Source organism: Ceratina calcarata, unplaced genomic scaffold (genome assembly GCF_001652005.2).
Source record: "Ceratina calcarata isolate Rehan_Ccalc_2016 unplaced genomic scaffold, ASM165200v1 scaffold337.2, whole genome shotgun sequence".
Classification (NCBI taxonomy): Eukaryota; Metazoa; Arthropoda; class Insecta; order Hymenoptera; family Apidae; genus Ceratina; species Ceratina calcarata.
The window spans coordinates 263,775-282,480 of record NW_017156497.1 but is presented as its reverse complement, the minus strand read 5'-3'; the positions used below and the strand labels follow the sequence as shown (position 1 = coordinate 282,480).

Here is an 18,706-nt window from a genome sequence, read left to right as displayed (position 1 = left end):
AATTTCTTAAGCTTGTATTTCCTCAAATCAATTATTTCTTCCTATTTCGCGCACACCAACATGAGTATTCTCTCTGTTATCAGGAAAACGACGCGGATCCGGAATTCGCCAGGAGAGTAAAGGGCAGGATAGAGAAAACAACTTTAGGCGAAGTTACAGAATACATCGAAGAAGTCTATCTACCAGACGATTGCTTTTTATTAATCAAGTTAGACGTCGATAGGATAAAGTTATTGAAACTAGAAGTCGACGTCAACTCCATATGCTATTCGTAAGTGTATCAATTCAACATTACTAAACCTGTGACTTCATTTCACATTATATTTTACATAGAATTTTGACTTCACGGTTGAAGTTGAATCCAAAATTGGTAAGCGTCAAAGGAGATTCTATCATCAGTGTATCTCCAGGCAAGGGTAAATACAGTTTAAACTATGCGTTGACGCAGTTGAAAGAAACGATTCCGAACATCGTCATCAAGGTAAAGTGAACGAAATCGTTTAACGTTGAATTATATTTCAGTTTTTACATCGACGAAATTTCCAGGGTTTGCCGACAGTTTCGAGAGCTATAATTCACAACGACGATTCGAGTGGGAAAACGAGGTACAAGTTGTTCGTAGAAGGGGATAATATGCGAGAAGTGATGGCTACTCTCGGGATACTTGGAAACAAAACCACTTCGAACAATACAATCGAGGTAATTAATTACACGATTGAAATACTTGCGAAATTACTAACACGACTTTTATTTAAGGTCTTCAAAACGTTAGGAATCGAAGCTGCGAGAGCTACTATAATGACAGAAATAAAGCTAGTAATGGAAAATCATGGGATGAGCATCGATCGCAGGCATCCGATGCTCGTAGCTGATTTAATGACGAGCAGGGGAGAAGTGTTGGGAATTACTAGGCAGGGTTTAGCCAAGATGAAGGAATCCGTCTTAAATCTGGCCTCGGTAATTAATACACTTGTTTTCCAGTTACTTTCTAAAAGGAATATTTAATAAACGATTGTTTGACAGTTCGAGAAAACTGCGGATCACCTGTTCGACGCGGCTTACTATGGACAGAAGGACGTGATTTGCGGCGTTTCGGAGTCGATCATCATGGGTATCCCAGTTCCCGTGGGAACGGGGATATTCAAACTACTTCACAAATATCCTTTTCGATCTTATTTCTTTAACAAGACTAATTCGACTACAATTTCTTCGTTATTTTCCTTATTAATTAAATACAGCTGACAAGGACGAAGTGGTCAAGAGAGATTTAATATTCGACGACCCGCAGTTTCACAAGAAGATGAACAAGGATATAGCGTAATTATTGACTATTTTTTTATAGAATAAAACGAAAGACTGTATGTAAATAATAAAAAGATTTTTGTAAATCGTGGCCTCCTTTTCGCATACGATACTTTTTAATATTGTTGCTGCCTGTACAGTTGCTAAGAGACACGTTTGATCTATATTTTACGATGTACACGTCGCGCTCACTGTAATCTGAAAATGAATCCGGCTTTCGAATGAATAAAATTACGGAACGAGCTCTGGAACATTTCAATCGAACAACTGAAGCGTTAGACCGTTGAGAGATGGTAAATGAAACGGAGTTCTGGGATGAAATACGGAAAGATATACCGCGATACAAAAAGAGGAAACCGCGAGTCGTTCCTGCGTTCACCATTCAAGCTTTGCAGGTAAAATCGAGATTTCTATTATTGTGAAATCAATGAATATATAAAATCGTGATGCGAACAGGAGAACACGGTAGTGGAAAAGCCTCCGAAGGTCGGCTTGTACAAACCTCAGCCACCGAAGCCGTCGACCTTCCGGAAATTCTACGACTGGGGAGTTTTCCCGATCGCGTTGGAAAAGGACAGTTATGGAACGAAACTCAGTTGGAAAGTGAAGATCGAGGACCTCGATTTCCACCATTATTTGCCACTGTTTTACGACGGCTTGACGGAGACCGAGCAACCGTTTAAATTCATAGTGGAACAAGGCATATCCGACATGCTGGAACACGGCGGTCCCAAGATTTTACCCGTCGTGCCGCAGTTAATAATTCCGATCAAAAGTAATTTCTTAAATTATCTACGCGAATAGTTAGACTCTGGGATATTTTAAAAAAAGAGAATCGGTATTGTAGAAGCTTTGAACACGAAGATGCCGGAGATTCTATGCACGACTCTGAGAGCTATGCAGAATCTCGTGCGTTCGGCGGACTGCGTGGGCGAGGCTCTGGTTCCGTACTTCAGACAGATTTTACCCGTGCTGAATTTATTAAAAGACAGGAACGGTTAGTAATTCTAAATTATAATTACTCGGGACGATGGTGATTTGGAATCGGATTTCAGTGAATCTCGGAGGAGCCATCGACTACGCGCAACAGAAAGGTGAGAACGTCTCAGACGTGATACAAGAGACTTTAGAAATGCTCGAGATATACGGAGGTGAGGATGCTTTTATAAATATCAAGTACATGATCCCTACGTACGAATCGTGTATGATGAATTAAGTAAACGAGTAACTGTCCTTTGGTCCTTAGCACAAGTTATAAAAATACCCAAGTATACAATAAATAACAGAATATAATATCTTGAACACTATTGTTATTTATAAATTGTATAAAAATTGTATGAAACGTGTTCACATTTTCCCAGCGTCTTCGTTCAACGTTACCGTTCTGTTAAAAACCAGCTGTAATAGACGAACGAAATTAGTATTAACGATAACTATTTACATCGTGTCACTATTACCTTTTTTGGTGTAGAGTCGGGATCGACGGAGAAGAAGCCGATACGTTCGAACTGAAATTTATCGAACGATTTCGCAGAATCTCCTAAGCTCTCGTCGATGTATCCCACGATCTCCTTTTTACTCAGTGGATTGATATCGCTTAGAAAACCGTTCGGTACTTCGTTAGGATCCTCAGGATTTTTATGTTTAAATCTGCATCGAACAAAATGAATGAATGAATGAATATCAAACGAATATTAATAATCGACGTTTTGATACTAACAGGCGTTCGTATAATCTGATGGAAGCCAGCACAGGATTCGACACCCAGTGTATAAAAGCCTTCGGTTTGTTGCTGTCGGAAATCGACTCTTGTTTAACAATTACGTTCACGATATTCCCAGCGTTATCCTTCTCTATTTCTTTGACTGTTAAAACTACGCCCACGTATTTTAAGCCGACTGACTGGTTCAGTGTTAAACGTCTGAAGTCTTTCTCCGCTGTCTGTAAATCGACGGTCAATTAATATCCGCTCCGATTGGAACACCTTTTCATCTAATTACCTCTTTGAAGTCGGACGACTCAATGTACAAAACTTCATCGAACACTACATCGTGTTGCCCTTTATCAGGTTCGTTAGGAAAATTACAGACTGATACTTTTACACGATTCTCATGAGGGAAATTGCTAATGGTTATTTTCAGTGGTTCTAAAACTGCCATATGTCGGCTGGCAGTTTGATTTAAAACGTCCCGCACGGACGCCTCCAGGGTGTTCGGATGAACGACCGCCTGGGCGCCCGTCACACCCATCTGTGCGCAGAAATTGTTTATAGCTTCCGCTGGGAAACCTCTTCTCCTCAAAGCGGTCAACGTGAACAATCTGCAAAAATAGTTGCGACGTATTGCTGATACATAAAGTGTTCTTCGAGGCTGTGTACCTTGGATCGTCCCAGTCGGAAACGATTCCCTCCTCGATCAGTTTACTGATTTTCCTCTTGGAAACGACGGTGTAGCTGACGTTCAATCTACCGTACTCCCACTGTACCGGGCAATAAATGTCCAACGCGTTGCACAGCCAGTAATACGAAGATCTCCTCGATTGAAACTCTTTGGTGCAAAGGGAATGAGTTATGTGCTCGATGCTGTCGCACAGGCAGTGCGTGAAATCGTAAGTCGGATAGATGCACCATCGGTCTCCCGTCCTGTGATGCGGAGTATATTTTATTCTGTAAGCGACCGGGTCTTGTTTTCCTTCCTCCAAGGTCACTTTCATTCTCAACGTGGCTTCGCCTTCTTCGAGCAGTCCGTCTTTCATGTTCTGTGTACAAAAACTGACTGAGGTTCTGCAGAACGTGGAAGAATCGTCGACGAATAATTACCTTGAACAGTTGCAGGCTCTCGGAAACGGGCCTGTCGCGCCAAGGACTCGGAGGAGGATTGAAACCTTTCATTTCTTCGCTAGACTGATGACACACATAAGCTAAACCTTTCTCTATCAGTACTATCGCCCAGTCGTACAATTGTGGGAAGTAATCGGAAGAGTGAGTGATATCAGTCGGCTTGTAACCGAGCCACTCTACCATCTCACGTATTCCAACGAAGAATTTCTCTTCCTCTTTCTCAGGGTTCGTGTCGTCGTAACGTAAGAAGCATATCCCGTCGTGAGCCGCTGCGTACCTAAAAATTCCCTCGATTATCCGAAGAATGTTATTGAGATTCGAAGACATACCCGAAGTTAATGTTGATCGCCTTCGCATGGCCGATGTGCAAAATTCCATTGGGTTCCGGTGGGAATCTGGTTCTCACTTTGCCCCCCGTTATCTTCAAATGCTGTTCGAGCAATTTATGAGTATTCGGAGTTACTATATACCCTTCGGTCTTGTAATTTTCTCCCGGTTTGTGAAAATGCACTTTGGTTTTCATCAATTCGCTTATCGTCTGTGCTCCCACTTTCTCGCTCGCTGCCGATACGTTCTTCTGTTGTACTGAAAGAACACGCGTGAGTATTCCAACGATCGGAAGACAGTTTTTTTACTCAGCTACCTTTCTCTTTCACAGGCTTTTTAACTTTCCCTTGTTTCGACGGTTTAGGAGGTGGTGCGAGATCGGCCGCAGACTTCGGACCCAACAAGTCTAACATTTGAACGTCGAACTCGTTCTTCACTGCCTTCCCGTCTGCCCACTTTAAAGTGTTACGAACTTGTTGCATCAGAGGACCGACGTTGAAATGATACCTGTTCAAATTCTAAGTTTATTATAATCCATAGAATTTATTATATCGCGAATTATCGATACCTCTTCTCAACGATCTCTGCTCTGTGCTCGTTTATCACTTTCTCTACTTCGGATTCTATTTCTTCCGGCGAAATTACGATCCCTACTCCACATTCCCTCTCGAAGCTAGGCAGGTCGATCTCTTCGTTAATGTGACTGAGTAGATAGTTCAATGCAACGTCTACTCTTTGAGTTGTGTCCAACCTTTTATCTGCTACATACTTAGAAATGAATGGTAATTTCTCCGAGATCTGATTCTTGATCTTAGATGCGAGGTGATACAATAAAATTCCAGTTTCTGATGTGACAGTGCCATGCTTGCTGGCCTATAAACGAGACATATGGTATGATTAATTTCTGACATAGAGGTTAGAGATTTTTATACGAGATTAAATATTCATTGTAGTTTTAAATAGCAGTCTCTATTATCGTTTAAACATCTGTTTTCAATGTCTTTTACGGTTTATACGACGCATACAGTGTTTCGATATTCTTTGCAATGTAAGTACATAAAATTTGAAGTCTATTTAAATAACAGGTGAAGCATGAGGGGAAAAATTGATAGAATTATTGAATTTGTATTAAAAATGTTACTTCGTTTGTCAAATTAAAAAGAAACACGTGTATCGAGATCATATTAAAGTCTTTCTAACCTCAACTATAGCGAGCTTCAAATTGCTGGAAACTTGTTTGTTTTTCAGTGTTTCCTTCGCCTTCTGTTCACTTAGACCGATCGATTGAAACAACTTTGTATCGTCGTCCGATTCCATTGTCATTTCGGTACTTTAAATAAATGGTTTAAATAAAATTCCCTCAATTCGAAACCGGAGGATTACAACACGGTGCAAGTCGTTTGCCAGCCACGTTAGAAGGAGCGGTTCGCTTGTCAGTCAGCCATGTGACTTCGAACGAAGCGGATGGGTTCTGTCGTTCAGTCATTAAAATCAGTTCACTGCGAAGAGGAATATCATCTTCCTTTACATCCTTACCTTCCCTGACGAGTTCTGCTTCTTCAGCGTTAAAAGGAGACCTCCAGGCTTTTATGTCGAGGTGCATGATCAGGTGCAAGCGTTTTATTTCATTGTACATTACTTATAAGTAGTCTTCAGTGAAATCGTACTCATATCAGATTTTTGTACTTTGTAAATTGTTTAACTCCTGCCAACTCATATTCTCCTAATACAAAGTCGATTTCCAAGCCAAATATTTCTCTAACATCGGACTTTGTATCAGGAAAATATAACGTGATAGGAGGTAGCACTAACTCCTCGTGTGACGTCACGATTCCAAGAATTTCGTCTTATTTCTACTTATATTAAATGAAAATGACATGGAGAAGGGATTGGATGTCGGTAGAGTTATAGGTTAGGCACGAGACGTTTTAATTTTGTTTAAACTATTTCTTTATTAATTAAACTTTAAGAGATGCACAATAATTCACAAAGAGGATTGTTTACAAATTTATAACTGTTAATTATAAATAAATAATAATTTACAAAGAGGATTTCTTATAAATATGTAACTGTTAATTGTAAATAANAGGCGAATATAAAGTGATAGGAGGTTCCACTAACTCCTCGTGTGACGTCAGCAACAGGAGTTAGTGGTGCTTCCTTTGATTCATATTCTCCTAATATGAGAAGCGTGATTGGTTAGAAATACAAAATGGCCAACGAAGTGAAGCGTCCGCGATTATATTCTGATTGGTTAGAAATCCAAAATGGCCAACGAATGGAATCGTCCGTGATTGGTTGTTCAAATGGATGCACGGCGTATACGCTGTTGCTGACGTCACACGAGGAGTTAGTGGAACCTCCTATCACTTTATATTCGCCTAGTACAAAGTGTATATTTCGAGCCGATTCCGCTAGATGGCGCCACGAGCGCCTCGCAACATCACGTGACGTTAGTATAAGAAAAGACTGTTCTTGTTTTTAACAATTACAAGTTTAAGTTATCGCGTGCATTCTGTATTTTCTTAGTTTCCCTTCGATTCCCAAGATCTCAATTGTTAATATAAGTGAATGACGTTACCGAATAATACGAGATATTGTAATTGAATGAACAATTTTACGAGTAACGTGAATAATCATTGAGAAATGTCTGACAGCGAAGACGACGATTTGCAATTGTGCCCTGCGACCCTCGCAGCTCTAAACGAATTTCTTTTAGAAAAAGAAGAGAAGGAAAATCGATTGAAACAAAGTCTGGAAAGTGAAAGTCTCGACGTTTCCTTCGACGAAAATTGGGTAACGTGATTTCTCAAAGCTAGCATCGTTGCTAAACGCCGTCGTTGAGTGCCAACTATTTAATTACTCCAGCAATTGAGCCAGTTTTGGTATGACAACGAGACGACCGATGCTCTGGTAAGAGGAGCTATTAAATCCACGGAATCTGATGGGAGAATCGCTCTAATTTCATGTCCTACGCTTTACAACAAATTGAAAAAGAATTGTGGTAATAGAAAAGGTATGGAAACATTCTTAACTGTGCTAATCACAATATTAATCGTCGTCTTTCGTTTCAGTTACCCTCTTTGAATACGACGAACGTTTCAAGGTATATGGCTCTGATTTTGTACCGTACAACTACAAATTTCCTTTGGACGTACCTCGAGACTTGTCGAACACGTTCGATTTGGTGATAGCCGATCCACCGTTTCTTTCTGACGAGTGCCTGACGAAAACTGCTCTTACGATCAAGCTTCTGGCTAAGAGGAACATCGTCCTCTGCACTGGTACGTTTCTCTTCGACTTCCTCCACTCTTGTTTCAGCTGAACTTCTGTTTAGATGTTTGTTTTACAGGTTCTGTCATGAAGGAATTGGCCGAGAGACTGTTGGACCTGAAGACTTGTCGTTTTCTACCTAAACATCAAAACAATCTGGCAAACGAATTTTATTGTTATTCCAATTTCGACTTCGATCGAATGTTGAAGAAGGAGGATGAAACGTTATGACATAGGAACTTTATTCATAGGTTTAAAATTTTGTATTTGTTATAAAATAAAGAAAACCAGAATTGTACATATTCAAACATATTTTTTGTATATTCGTTTAATCACTTACAGAAATCCCCGAATGGCTGATTCCTTTCCATTTCCAAGCCTGACTACGGAGTTTCCCCTCAAGAAAGTACATGGAAGTCCCGAATAAAATGTCTAAAGCGATCGTAATCTTGCTCTCCTCGTGGATCTCTATATAGACGAAGCTGATCGATCAAGATCAGTCGTCAAGAAACCACGAGAGCGAGACTCTTCAAAACATTTGTTAAAAATAGACGCGAAGAGAGGATATAATTTTCAAATTATCAATCTGTTAGTCAATCAGTTCGTGTGTATTAAAATAATTCTATTTATTCATTTAAAAGATTTATTATAAATAATATACAGCAAAGCTTTCACTGAATTTCGGGTCACCGATGCAACGATTTGTAACACTTTGGAAGATGTTCATTGGAATATTCTTGTTGGTGAGAGTCTCAACTATTTATTATCGATGAAATATGAAATTCTAATACGTACAATCGTGTTTAGTTAAACATACGATCGTGCTATATTCATAGATAAGATTATAAAACTTTATCTCAATCATTCCTAAATTAGAGTGGTACCGATTGTTTCCTTATCGAAAATTTCACGCGCGATGAACCGACGTAATTAATTAGATCGACGCGTCTTGAATCCTCTATTAATTAATACTTCTTGCAGGTAGCGTTTTTAAAATTGAACGGATCGTGTAACGCGGTGGCAACTGGCAATGTTTCAGGTACCACACGTTCAACGGAATTTCAGCTTGTCAATTTATTTTTAATACAATTGTTTTTCAGTCGTCAGATCTACGAGATGCATGCACAAAACTTTCTGTGAAAATGTAACTCACTATCCTACTGATATGGTGCAGGAGGCGGTGAAGAAGCACCCTCACCTTCGCGATTACGCGAGCATCCAAGTATTTATTAATTACTCTAATTATTATTCGATGCTCGATTAATTATTAATTTAATTAAACAGACAGATGGGCAGGTGGACGTGGATGAGGTGGCACCGGAGGAAGAGTCACTCTGCATCGCCACGGTAAAATAAATGAGAAACTACTAAATGATTCTAAGAACTCGATATATACTTTTAATCATTGCAGGAACAAATTGTGTATCCTAAATATGGCGTAACGAAGAATTCCGAATGGAAGTACATAATAAATCACGAGGAGGTCCAGCAGAGCGTGCACGTCGAGATATGCCGGTAAACTTTTACGAATGCTCCTCACGATTATTTTAGAATAGAGAGAGAAACGACGAATTATGTTACAGAGAGGAGGGCAAGCCTTGCAGAGTGATAGAAGGATTCGCCGAAGGGTATTACACGAAATGCAAGCAGAAGTACATATACCGTCAACTTCTGTCCCTGACGGAGAACGGCTCGATTACTCTCGAGTTTTTCCAGTTCCCAGCGAGTTGCTGCTGCCACGTAGAATTTCGGGCTTACAAATTATTGAGTCAGTTTGACGATCGCTTGTAATCAAATAAGAGCGTAGTATATGTAACGAGAATTGTTCCAGTGTAACGTGGACGTCAAATAAACATCGGCCCATGCAAAGGTTTTCGTCCAAGTGTCCCCAGAGAAAAATAGAAAAGAATAAGGCATCGACTCCGTGGGAACGTATTTAGTGCGCTATTTGATGCAATCATACTGTCGACTTTCATACAATGTCCACTGTTCGACCGGATGCGAATAATGACAGAATTCCTCCGATCTGCTCGCTTTCTATTCAAAGTTCTTCGGGTCAAAAATGAATTATTAATTCAGATTTCGATCTTTGAAAATGCATGCGCAGCGTGAAAAGTAAACGGAGTCTGAGAAACGTTCTTAGATTATAAATCGAGATGACGCTGCGAGTTTTAATTACCGTAAATTTTAATAACCGGAGGAAAAGTATGATTAAGTAAATGCAGATTCGCGGGTCTCTGCTTAGAAACGTCGTGTGCGTTGAATTTTGGCAAAAGGGAATGGGCAGCCGGCGAAGGGTGGGAGTCGGTATAAAGAGAGGAAATACTCGATGGCGATGGCCAGTGAGTTCAGTGAGAGTGCCGCGATCCTTTTACCGATCCACCGTGAAAGTCGACGATGAAGGTACGAACAGGCATCGTCGTGAATCGATTTCCGAATCCCGTGACAAATTCCACATCATTTATCGAAACGCTCCTTTTAAAAAAATTCCACCGAGGATCCTCCGAGATTCGTACAATGAAATTCGACGAGAGGATCTCGCGATAGGATCGACGCTCGCGTGAAAGTAAAATCTGAGTAGGCGCGTGACAATGGGAAAAGCGTGGTCTTCCCTTGATCTTTGCGCGGAAGGTAAAAGTGTGAACCATTGCCATTGCCAAGCGGTCGTTCACCCGCGATCGCAAAAAATTCTCTCCGCCACCGGGCCGTTCAACTTGGAAGAGCGACGCAAATTGTATAGACGAGATGAAACAGAATTCGAATTATTCATGAGATTCCGCAAACGAGACTAACTCGTCGGTCCATCGTAGAAAGTAGCGTTATCAAACGTATGAAAGTTCGTCAATATTAATTTTCGGTGCAAACCGCGGAAGTGACTTTCTTCGAACGGCGCGCCTTTCTTTCGAAAGGATCCGACGTTCGTATAATGATACTCGCGTTTTAGAAATCGGCGAGTGCAACGCGTTCGTAAACTGGGTCAGCCGTCGACGGCTACCAAGTGCAAGACCAAGGACGTTTCCATCACTTTCGTCCGACCATCGCATTCTACCGCTCACATACGAATAACAACATACAACCCCGACACGTTTCACCGCGCATTTTTTTAGTACAAATCCATATTTCCGCAATTCTGTATTTACGTAAAAACCGGCTGCAGCATTTTTGTTTCGACTGCACTTATACAAGAACTAGTCCTAAACTAGCCAAGTTGTACGAAAACTAGTTTGGAAATGTCGAGCGACTTTTAAATAATCAACTTTCAAAAACCAGACGTTTTTACGTTTTTTCAACCGGTCACTCTCAATCATTTATTTTCCATTTCTCTCGTCTCGCGAAACCAGCAATTCCTACGGCGATCTCCGAGCACGAACATCTCTCGTAGCGGAATTCTAGTCGTTTATTACTTTCACCGAGAGAACCGCTCCAGTTGCCGTGCCACACGCTCGACTAGTCTGTCGAATCGTTACGACACTCCTAGAAAAAAGGAATATGATTCAATCCTGACGAGAGATCGTTGCGAGACACACGAAACGACAGACGATTTAATATTTGTTCGCAGTTGCTGCTACCGTTGATCCTCGGCTGTTGCTCGGTGCTGTCGGAGACCGCCACAGATTCGTCCTCTTTTCTGGCCCGAGCGTCCGCGCAACTGGAACGACTGGACACGTACCGCAGGCCCCCGAGCGATCGGCAACCCTCCTGGTTGGAGATCCTCGCCAGGGACCCAGGCATCGGGAGGATCAGCAGTCGACGGGCGTTCGAGATCTACCGACTGCTACCGGACGACATGCAGGTGGAGATCGCGAACAAGGTCGGTGGGAACCGAGCGATGATCGAATTGCTGGCTGATTCCAAAGACGAAGCGATGCAAGACAACAGGATAAAGAGATCAGGATCGAAACGCGAGATATACGACCGCGACGGATACGAATCGCCACCGGAAGGATACCAGGAAGAGTACGCAGGCTACGAGCATTACGGACCGCCCCCGCAGCAGTCCGGTTCCGATTCCGGGTCGATCATCAAAGGATCCTCCAGCGTGATCGGTGGTATCGCTCAGGGCTTGATCAGCGGCCTGGTCAGCGCCTCGGGCACCGCCTCCAAGGGATCTTCCTCGATCTCTGCTCAGAGTTCTCAATCTAGCGTCCAGTCGAGCTCGTCCTCGAGCGACACCGATAAGCCTAAGCCGGAGTACGGGCAAGTTTACTCGGTAACTATGTAAAACGTTTCGACGGATCCGATGGTGAACGTCGCACGGGAAAATTGTATCTAATCACACACGCTGTGCATCTTTTTTTTTTTCCTTCGTCCGCGTCGCTCGGTGCGACGTGAAAGTGTCGACCGCAATTCGTTTGGACAACGCGCGTGCATACTTATTTTTAATTAGAAATATCGAACGAATCATGTAGAAACTTTGATACGATTCTGCACGAAGGAAAATCGTCAACTGGGTCACCAGGGTTACAATTAAGGAGGGAAATCTCGGCTGGTTCTTCTACGCCCTTGTTCGATCGCGGTCAATCGGTGCCGTACCGTCCATCAGTTTTTCTCCGATCACCAAATAATTGTCGAATCCAGAGTTCAACTTCAAACAGCCATTATTTTTAAACTGCTGATTTTAATGAGAAAATTCAGAACACATGCCTTTTGATTCGACGTGATAAACGTTTAATTTCGACGAGACGACTGATGGACGTGAAATATAAAATTAAGCACGAGAGGAGGAATGTAGTAGCAGTAGTAGTAGTTATCCTGTCAACTGTATATCGCGGAGTATTTTCAATAAAGCTGAAACTGAATCTGAACACGTGGCTTATGATTAATCGAGTTTTTCTATGATAGTACGGCGATAAGGCGTTCGACGTTTGGGACTTCAAAAAGGCGATCGTTAGCACGTTAATGCAAGCCGTGAAAGCTATAAGCGGCGGCGTGATCGCGTTGAAGGGTCAGCTGATAAAAGGCAGCGGTTACCTCGTCTCGACGAAAGGCAAGATCATTGCCAAGGCCGGTGACGCGGTCACTTCCCTCGGTAGGAACATCGCCAAGAGTGCGGTCACTCCTCCCCCGCATCCCGGATACTCGTACCATCAAGGCGGTAAGTCTCTTTAACGGCTGCTCTCTCGGTACCGTTAATCACAACCGTAACTTCCTGTCGGGGAAAGTGAAACGTATAATTAGTCCTCAAGAGCCGTTTCCTCGATCGCTCAATTTCCAAGACGCAATTTTTTTTTATACAATTCTGCAGGTCACGACGAGAGTTACGGAGGACCACCGCCCGCCGTTGGGGAGTATCTTGCGCCCAACGAGGAGTATCACGGGAACCCGAGTTATCATTCGACGTCGGACGGTAAGATTGTTTCACATTGTAAATAATCATCGTTTTAACATCGCTGCTAATACTTATCGTCCGCTTCTAACCGACGATCGTGACTCTTGCTTGAGAATCCGGGAACGCGCGTTTTGAAACAAGGAAAGTAAGAGCGATCTTCGCTTTCGAACGAGATCCTAATCTCCGCTTTCCTTTGCGGAGCGGGGATGGCTCCTTCGAATTCCCATCTCCGTGAATTATTCCTCGACGTTCGTTCTGCGTATCCACGAATTCTCGAATTTCTGCAAGTGCTCCCTAAATCGGACGTCTTACGCAACGCGTACTTTCTCTCTTACGTAAAATTCATATTATTTATCTGTCGTCCGGCGAACCGGTCGCGTCGATCAACCAATTGCACGTTTCGCGAGGGGACGATTCATTGATAAATCGAGTACTTCTATAAGAGATTCTCGTTTCATAAATCGAACGACGACGACTGACGGACGTAACGTTTACAGCCGATGACGAGCAAGCCGGTCTGTTGATCGCGAAACCGACGAAACCAGACGACGACCATCACGACCACGGGAACAACCAACACAGTGGCAACGTAAAACCTGAAGACGATTACCAAGGACCGCCGCCGGAACAGCCTGACAAAGAGAACGCCGTGATAGACTACCAGAACTTTCATCGAGACAACGAGAACGCTCATCATCCAACGTCCTTCAGCTACGGCGTGCCGCCGGTCCAGCTTCCCCTCGAACCTCTGAATCCCGTGTCGATTCAACAGAGCGTCGAGTATCCACCCATACACCTCGACTACTTCCTCCCTAACAAAGATCAGTTCGAACTGCCGAACGGCGACGACAACGACCTGTCCGTGTACTCGAGCCTGACCATCGACATGGAACCCGACTCGATCAAAGCGCCGTTAAAGGGACACGCAGGTTTCCACGATTTCCACATGCTTCCCATGCAAGGACCCTTGAAGATTCCTCTGCTGGGTCCTCCTCACGCCATGCCCTATTGGCAGAACCAGCCTGTCGATTTCAATGGATTATACAGGAGAAGGAACAGCGCCCAGAGGAGGAGATCTGCCAGGGAGCTGGCGCAGTGGATGAGACTGCAACGGGGGTAGATCGAATGAGGTAACTCGTATCGCTTAAACGCTTTTTTGCCACAGTCCTGCTTCGCTCTGAACGTTGCTTGGAATTAATCTTGACTGAATCTAACAGACGACGAAGAATCTCCACGTGTCGTCGTTAATTCCTGTCCGAACGATGATTTATTGCAGTGATCTATTCGTATGCGTATCAGCCGTACTTCAGCGGGTTCAAACGGATTCCTAGTTACTGAAAAACTACAGTGCCTCCCGCGACAGATACTCCTACGAATGCAAGTGCGAACGAACTGTTCTACGACCAAGTGAGAATCGTCGACGAAGCGGGAGGAGGAGAGCTCGATCTCGTTTCGAGAGAGCGAACGCAGGTCCAAGTGTCGTCGCTCCGTCTTGTGATATGCGTTGAATCAGGAACGAATCTCGTTGCACCGGAACTCTGAGACGCTTGTCCAGCGTTGTGTATAAAATATCCATAAGTGTAGATGATCCGTGTGGAACGAACAAGGCCATAAATACTCTCTATAGAACTCGTTATCGTCCTCTATGTTTTGTATTATACGAATAAATCCGACGTTGATTAGAAGTGCATTTTTCTTTCCATTATTCCGCTCGATCGCTTCCAGTCTCGACGACGTCCAACGATTCATTCCCGTCATACCCATAATTTGGAAAGTCGTGATGGCTCGTATAATTTCATCCATAAGGTGAACATAGTGGGTCACTGGATCGGGCACGCAGGCGATCACGCACACAGGCGTGTACGTCGTCGCGGGGGAATCCAGTGTACGTACGTAGCGGCGGACAGGTAGGTGGTAGGATATGGAGAGAAACGGTCGGCCGTTCGACCGGTCCTCCTGCCCCATCTCTGAAGGTCTCCTGCGCTCAGACTTTCCTGTCGTCAAATTCCTCCCCGACTATAAATAAACCGACCTCAGATTTTATTCTTCCTCTCTCGATCGACTTTGTTTTTCGTAAAAGAGAAAGGAACCAAAACGAGAGCAATCACGATATCTAGGCTGCAGGATTTGCAGATCATTCGCCAGGTCCGTTTAGCAGATAAAATCCATCGTCTCGAATTACGGATACATTTTCCACCACGCGATTCTTGATGCGTAGAATCTGAAAATGAAAGAGATTAGTGAACAAAATCTAACAATAAATAAATAAATAAATAAATAAAACCTGCAGTCCATCGACGATGCAGTTGCATAATAAATCGAATTGGCTCGCGTTTACGTGGAACCGATGACTTTTCCCGGCGCGCGTTCCGCATTTCGGAGCAGCTGTTATCCGTGGAAGTAGGAGGCGGCCGTTTCGGCCTTCGATGATACGTTCGCCGGTTGCGAGTATAAATGAAGGACAATGACCTAATTGCGCGCAGAACACGAACCGCTTCCTCGTCGCGTTCATCCGCGTTCCATTATTTGTTTATACGTTCATCGGACTTCCGTCGTTCTCCCAGTGTCACAGAGTGGTCGGTTCCAAATTTTATGACGAACTTCTTCGCGGGAGGATAAAACGATGAAGGTGAGTGCATGAAAATCAAAATCGCTCTCGTCGTTCCCCGGTTTCATACTCGCTGACGCGAGAGCGTCTCGTAATTAAGATCTGCATTAACGTTGCGACGCTTATTTACATACTGATTGATCAGACGCGTTTATCAAGTATGGGCGAAGGTCGATATTAAGAGACACGCAGGTACGACCGACGAAGCGAGTCTACCGAACATAGAAGCTAGTTCCGTTACACGACAAAAAGGAGTAGTCGGTCGACGTCGAATTACTATGATTAACGGCGTTTCTTCGTTCCTCTTGAAGAACCGTGGCATCGATTTAATCGTTAATAATTTTCTTCCGATGGAAATGCGTATTTTAAGAAGCGACGATCGTCGAACACGTTGACCTCTATCGCGGCGCGTTCCCGTTTCAACGAACTCGAATCAATCAATCGGAATGACGCGGTGTCCAGGGAACCGATCGCCCAATCGCGTGCAATTTAATTTCTTTGCAAGTTTAGAGCGTTTCTAATCCGAGTCAATTTCCACAGTCGACTATTTTCTTTCCGATCGACGAGTCTTCCTCTTCTCTTCTCGCTACCCTCGCTTTTCCTACGCCGATGTGGCACAGCGTCCCACTTTGCGCTCACGACTCGCCGCCACTTCTCTCTTCGGTTTCGTTACCGGTGTCAGCGTTTCTCAATCGCCAATGTCACGGACGCGAATCTCACTTCGCCCCGAGACACGTTCTCTTCGTCAATCGCTGCGGCGACTCGCCTCCACCTCGGATCGTTTTTGCGTCCATCGCCGTAGAATGAAACCGTGTAATTTTTCTCCGAATCGTTCGCACACTCTTGCGAACACGTGGGTACCGTTAAGCCGCGTCCCTTTCCGAATTTCAGACGACCAACTGGATCTGTTGGCTGCTGTTCGCGTGCGTCTGCCTCGTGGAGGCCAGGTACAATTTCCGACGACCCCCGTTGCCACCCCCGCAGCCGCCGAAGCTGATGGCCTGGCCGAAGAAGTCGTGGCCCATCGCTCCCAGAATCTCCGTAGGGAACACCGTGCACGTCCACGGGAACCTTCAGCCGAAGCGAATGCTCCCGAAACCGCCGAATTACAGGTGCGCTCGCGGTTCCAAACGCGACTGTTCCGATCTCGGATCCTCTCGACGTTCTCCGTCGTTTACAGAATCCGTCGACCTCCGATGTTCAACGTGCCTCCGACCATTTGGAAGAACCAGCTGAATCAAATGGCCATACGAGCGCCCTTGAACAACCACGCGGTCTTACCGCAACGTCCGCCGGTCAAGGAGTTCCACTCGCAGTCGTCCAACAAAATAGCGAACATGGAATTCAGTCCAGAGTACAGACCGGAAGCCGCCGTCCTGCCGCCGACCCACAGAGGCGGCGTCGACGACGACAAGGGGCCCATTCATACGATTCCAGCTCCGAACCTCAGCCCCTTGGACAGACCCTTCGGCGGGGAGGCGAACGCCGAGGACGCGGTCCAAAGGCAACAGACCACCGCCGATGCTGCGTACAAACTAAATCCACACGGTCGGTTCGATCGATCATTCGCCGTTTTCTTCAACGTCAATTTTCTCGATTCTCTTCGCAGGCTTGTCTAACTTCGAGTTCGGTTCCGGGATCGGTACGAGTCTGGCCACTCAGAGGCCGGTGACGAGCGCGACGCCCCCGCAGAGCCAGTACGAAGTGACCGAGACCGACGAGGTCAATCAGAAGGAGTACCAAACGATCATGCCGACGTTCCTGCCGCCGGAGTTCGCGACCCTTTCAACGCTGGTGAACCCAGACCTGCAGACGAACGACGTCTACTTCAACAACCACCCGGCGTCGAACATCGGCCTCATCGGTACCAACGTACAGCTCGGCCAGCAGAATCTGCCGCTGCAGACGAATCTGCACAGCTCGATGCACGTCGGCTTCCCCGGGACCGCCGGCCAAACGCCTTACGTTATAAATCAACAGATACCAGATTTACACGTCGGCCATCCGGCCCCGGCCGGTCCTCCGCTCTCGGCCACTCAGCTGTACGATCTCTTGAACAGTTTCCCTCAGAAGATACCCGAGCAGTATCAATCGGGTGAGATTCTTGAACCGCATCTCTTTCTCTCTCTGTCTCTCTTGGACCTTGGACGATCGACGGACTTGATTTCAGGTCAGCAACCGCAGCTTCAGCAGCACATCCTGCAGCAGCAGCTCGGTCAATTCTTCCAGCCTGGGATGACGGGATTCTCGCAGCCGCAGATGCAGTCGTTCAATTACGACGAGCAGGATAACAAGGAGCAGCAGCAGCAACAGCAGCAACAACAGCAGCAGCATCAACAGCAACAAGTAGTGTTCGATCAGGAGTACGCCGGTCGAGTCAATACGAATTACAACGTGGACGCTGCGGATCAAGAGGACGAAGAAGCAGCCGCTGGCCTCCAGCAGAACGAAGACCTGGCTTACATCGCCGACGAGCAACTCGAGAACAACATCGACTACGATCAGGCCAACGATCAGAAGGACCAGTCGACTTATTTCGACAAAGTGGTCAATGACGATGGGATGTCTACGCAGTTTTACACCACGCTGCCGAATCGCGAGGCTGCGGAGAAGCTGGCGGCTTTGGCAGCCGCCGGGAACGTCAACAGCCAGCTGATAGGACAACTGCGAAAGCAGCAGCAACGGCAGCAGCAACAGCAGCAGCAAGAGAACGAAGATGCTATGCCGCCGAATCATAAGAACGAAGACCAGGGGAATTATTATCGGAGGAGCCAGCAGGAACAGCAGAAGGAATTTAATAGGCAGCGACAGGAGTACAGCGATAAGCGGCCGTTGAGAATCATGGTTCCCGACGAGACCGACGATTACGAGCCTCAGAACGACGAAGCCAAGGAGAACGGGGAGACTGAATATGAGTACGAGAACGACGAACCCGACGCCGGAGGCTCGCGATCCGAGAACAACGAATTTGGGACACGCTTGAGTCCTAAAACAACATAAATTCTCATCGTTTCATCGTATTGTATAT

The 18,706-nt window shown here is 45.0% G+C and overlaps 7 protein-coding genes across 11 annotated transcripts in view; 6 read left to right on the top strand and 1 right to left on the bottom strand.

The window, feature by feature from the left end:
• Positions 1–1,534, top strand: part of LOC108624974 (RNA polymerase III subunit A) — a 14,878-nt gene extending 13,344 nt beyond the window's left edge. Inside the window, exons 12-18 of one of the 3 annotated variants that reach the window (XM_018024627.2) lie at positions 84–271; positions 334–481; positions 547–699; positions 757–957; positions 1,024–1,157; positions 1,237–1,317; positions 1,443–1,534. In XM_018024627.2, the coding sequence (XP_017880116.1) occupies positions 84–271; positions 334–481; positions 547–699; positions 757–957; positions 1,024–1,157; positions 1,237–1,317; positions 1,443–1,449 (912 nt within the window). In that variant the 3' untranslated portion in view covers positions 1,450–1,534. Of the gene's footprint in view, positions 1–83; positions 272–333; positions 482–546; positions 700–756; positions 958–1,023; positions 1,389–1,442 lie in introns of those variants that run through there. The other 2 variants (XM_026813572.1, XM_018024626.2) reach the window with 2 other exon arrangements.
• A 35-nt stretch (positions 1,535–1,569) lies between these two features.
• On the top strand, positions 1,570–2,604 carry LOC108624980 (parkin coregulated gene protein homolog). The gene is made up of 4 exons (XM_018024637.1): positions 1,570–1,697; positions 1,759–2,077; positions 2,150–2,299; positions 2,358–2,604. Exons 1-4 carry the CDS (start codon positions 1,593–1,595, stop codon positions 2,516–2,518), a joined length of 735 nt encoding a protein of 244 aa, XP_017880126.1. The 5' UTR covers positions 1,570–1,592; the 3' UTR covers positions 2,519–2,604.
• On the bottom strand, positions 2,593–6,223 carry GlnRS (Glutaminyl-tRNA synthetase). The gene is made up of 10 exons (XM_026813575.1): positions 5,669–6,223; positions 5,037–5,341; positions 4,785–4,975; positions 4,471–4,726; positions 4,121–4,418; positions 3,680–4,059; positions 3,303–3,621; positions 3,023–3,243; positions 2,760–2,952; positions 2,593–2,700 (listed from the first exon to the last, which is right to left on the bottom strand). Exons 1-10 carry the CDS (start codon positions 5,789–5,791, stop codon positions 2,650–2,652), a joined length of 2,337 nt encoding a protein of 778 aa, XP_026669376.1. The 5' UTR covers positions 5,792–6,223; the 3' UTR covers positions 2,593–2,649.
• Positions 6,224–6,798: 575 nt separating this feature from the next.
• On the top strand, positions 6,799–8,171 carry LOC108624991 (EEF1A lysine methyltransferase 1). Of its 2 annotated transcripts, XM_026813578.1 has the most exons (5): positions 6,799–7,264; positions 7,337–7,484; positions 7,543–7,752; positions 7,821–7,992; positions 8,084–8,171. In XM_026813578.1, the coding sequence occupies exons 1-4, from the start codon at positions 7,115–7,117 to the stop codon at positions 7,970–7,972; spliced, it is 660 nt and encodes a 219-aa protein (XP_026669379.1). In that variant the 5' UTR covers positions 6,799–7,114; the 3' UTR covers positions 7,973–7,992; positions 8,084–8,171. The 2 variants fall into 2 exon arrangements, with proteins under 2 accessions (XP_026669379.1, XP_017880144.1); XM_018024655.2 differs by lacking the exon at positions 8,084–8,171 and having other exon boundaries at positions 6,800–7,264; positions 7,821–8,053.
• Positions 8,172–8,300: 129 nt separating this feature from the next.
• On the top strand, positions 8,301–10,033 carry spz (Spaetzle domain-containing protein). Its single transcript, XM_018024619.2, has 6 exons — positions 8,301–8,484; positions 8,723–8,780; positions 8,842–8,963; positions 9,026–9,088; positions 9,153–9,256; positions 9,325–10,033. Exons 1-6 carry the CDS (start codon positions 8,434–8,436, stop codon positions 9,530–9,532), a joined length of 606 nt encoding a protein of 201 aa, XP_017880108.2. The 5' UTR covers positions 8,301–8,433; the 3' UTR covers positions 9,533–10,033.
• A 23-nt stretch (positions 10,034–10,056) lies between these two features.
• Positions 10,057–15,288, top strand: LOC108624990 (uncharacterized). 2 transcript variants are annotated; one of them, XM_018024652.2, is made up of 6 exons: positions 10,057–10,144; positions 11,301–11,951; positions 12,584–12,836; positions 12,987–13,088; positions 13,568–14,200; positions 14,347–15,288. In XM_018024652.2, the coding sequence occupies exons 1-5, from the start codon at positions 10,139–10,141 to the stop codon at positions 14,188–14,190; spliced, it is 1,635 nt and encodes a 544-aa protein (XP_017880141.1). In that variant the 5' UTR covers positions 10,057–10,138; the 3' UTR covers positions 14,191–14,200; positions 14,347–15,288. The 2 variants fall into 2 exon arrangements, with proteins under 2 accessions (XP_017880141.1, XP_026669377.1); XM_026813576.1 differs by having other exon boundaries at positions 13,568–15,288.
• A 1,193-nt stretch (positions 15,289–16,481) lies between these two features.
• Positions 16,482–18,678, top strand: LOC108624967 (myb-like protein Q). Its single transcript, XM_026813513.1, has 5 exons — positions 16,482–16,491; positions 16,547–16,790; positions 16,859–17,226; positions 17,288–17,773; positions 17,849–18,678. Exons 1-5 carry the CDS (start codon positions 16,482–16,484, stop codon positions 18,676–18,678), a joined length of 1,938 nt encoding a protein of 645 aa, XP_026669314.1.
• Positions 18,679–18,706: the final 28 nt, after the last annotated feature.

Bases quoted from the DNA above. Each gene is read 5' to 3' on its own strand.
- LOC108624980 (XM_018024637.1), top strand. From the start codon at position 1,593: ATGGTAAATGAAACGGAGTTCTGGGATGAAATACGGAAAGATATACCG. The intron at 1,698-1,758 runs GTAAAATCGAGA...TGATGCGAACAG, and splicing joins TCACCATTCAAGCTTTGCAG to GAGAACACGGTAGTGGAAAA. The intron at 2,300-2,357 runs GTTAGTAATTCT...ATCGGATTTCAG, and splicing joins TTTATTAAAAGACAGGAACG to TGAATCTCGGAGGAGCCATC.
- GlnRS (XM_026813575.1), bottom strand. From the start codon at position 5,791: ATGACAATGGAATCGGACGACGATACAAAGTTGTTTCAATCGATCGGT. The intron at 5,342-5,668 runs GTTAGAAAGACT...TCTCGTTTATAG, and splicing joins TGAAGCTCGCTATAGTTGAG to GCCAGCAAGCATGGCACTGT. The intron at 4,976-5,036 runs GTATCGATAATT...GAATTTGAACAG, and splicing joins GCAGAGATCGTTGAGAAGAG to GTATCATTTCAACGTCGGTC.
- LOC108624991 (XM_026813578.1), top strand. From the start codon at position 7,115: ATGTCTGACAGCGAAGACGACGATTTGCAATTGTGCCCTGCGACCCTC. The intron at 7,485-7,542 runs GTATGGAAACAT...CTTTCGTTTCAG, and splicing joins GAATTGTGGTAATAGAAAAG to TTACCCTCTTTGAATACGAC. The intron at 7,753-7,820 runs GTACGTTTCTCT...TTTGTTTTACAG, and splicing joins GAACATCGTCCTCTGCACTG to GTTCTGTCATGAAGGAATTG.
- spz (XM_018024619.2), top strand. From the start codon at position 8,434: ATGCAACGATTTGTAACACTTTGGAAGATGTTCATTGGAATATTCTTG. The intron at 8,485-8,722 runs GTGAGAGTCTCA...TACTTCTTGCAG, and splicing joins TCATTGGAATATTCTTGTTG to GTAGCGTTTTTAAAATTGAA. The intron at 8,964-9,025 runs GTATTTATTAAT...TTAATTAAACAG, and splicing joins GCGATTACGCGAGCATCCAA to ACAGATGGGCAGGTGGACGT.
- LOC108624990 (XM_018024652.2), top strand. The intron at 12,837-12,986 runs GTAAGTCTCTTT...ACAATTCTGCAG, and splicing joins ATACTCGTACCATCAAGGCG to GTCACGACGAGAGTTACGGA. The intron at 13,089-13,567 runs GTAAGATTGTTT...TAACGTTTACAG, and splicing joins TTATCATTCGACGTCGGACG to CCGATGACGAGCAAGCCGGT.
- LOC108624967 (XM_026813513.1), top strand. The intron at 16,791-16,858 runs GTGCGCTCGCGG...CGTCGTTTACAG, and splicing joins CCGAAACCGCCGAATTACAG to AATCCGTCGACCTCCGATGT. The intron at 17,774-17,848 runs GTGAGATTCTTG...ACTTGATTTCAG, and splicing joins ACCCGAGCAGTATCAATCGG to GTCAGCAACCGCAGCTTCAG.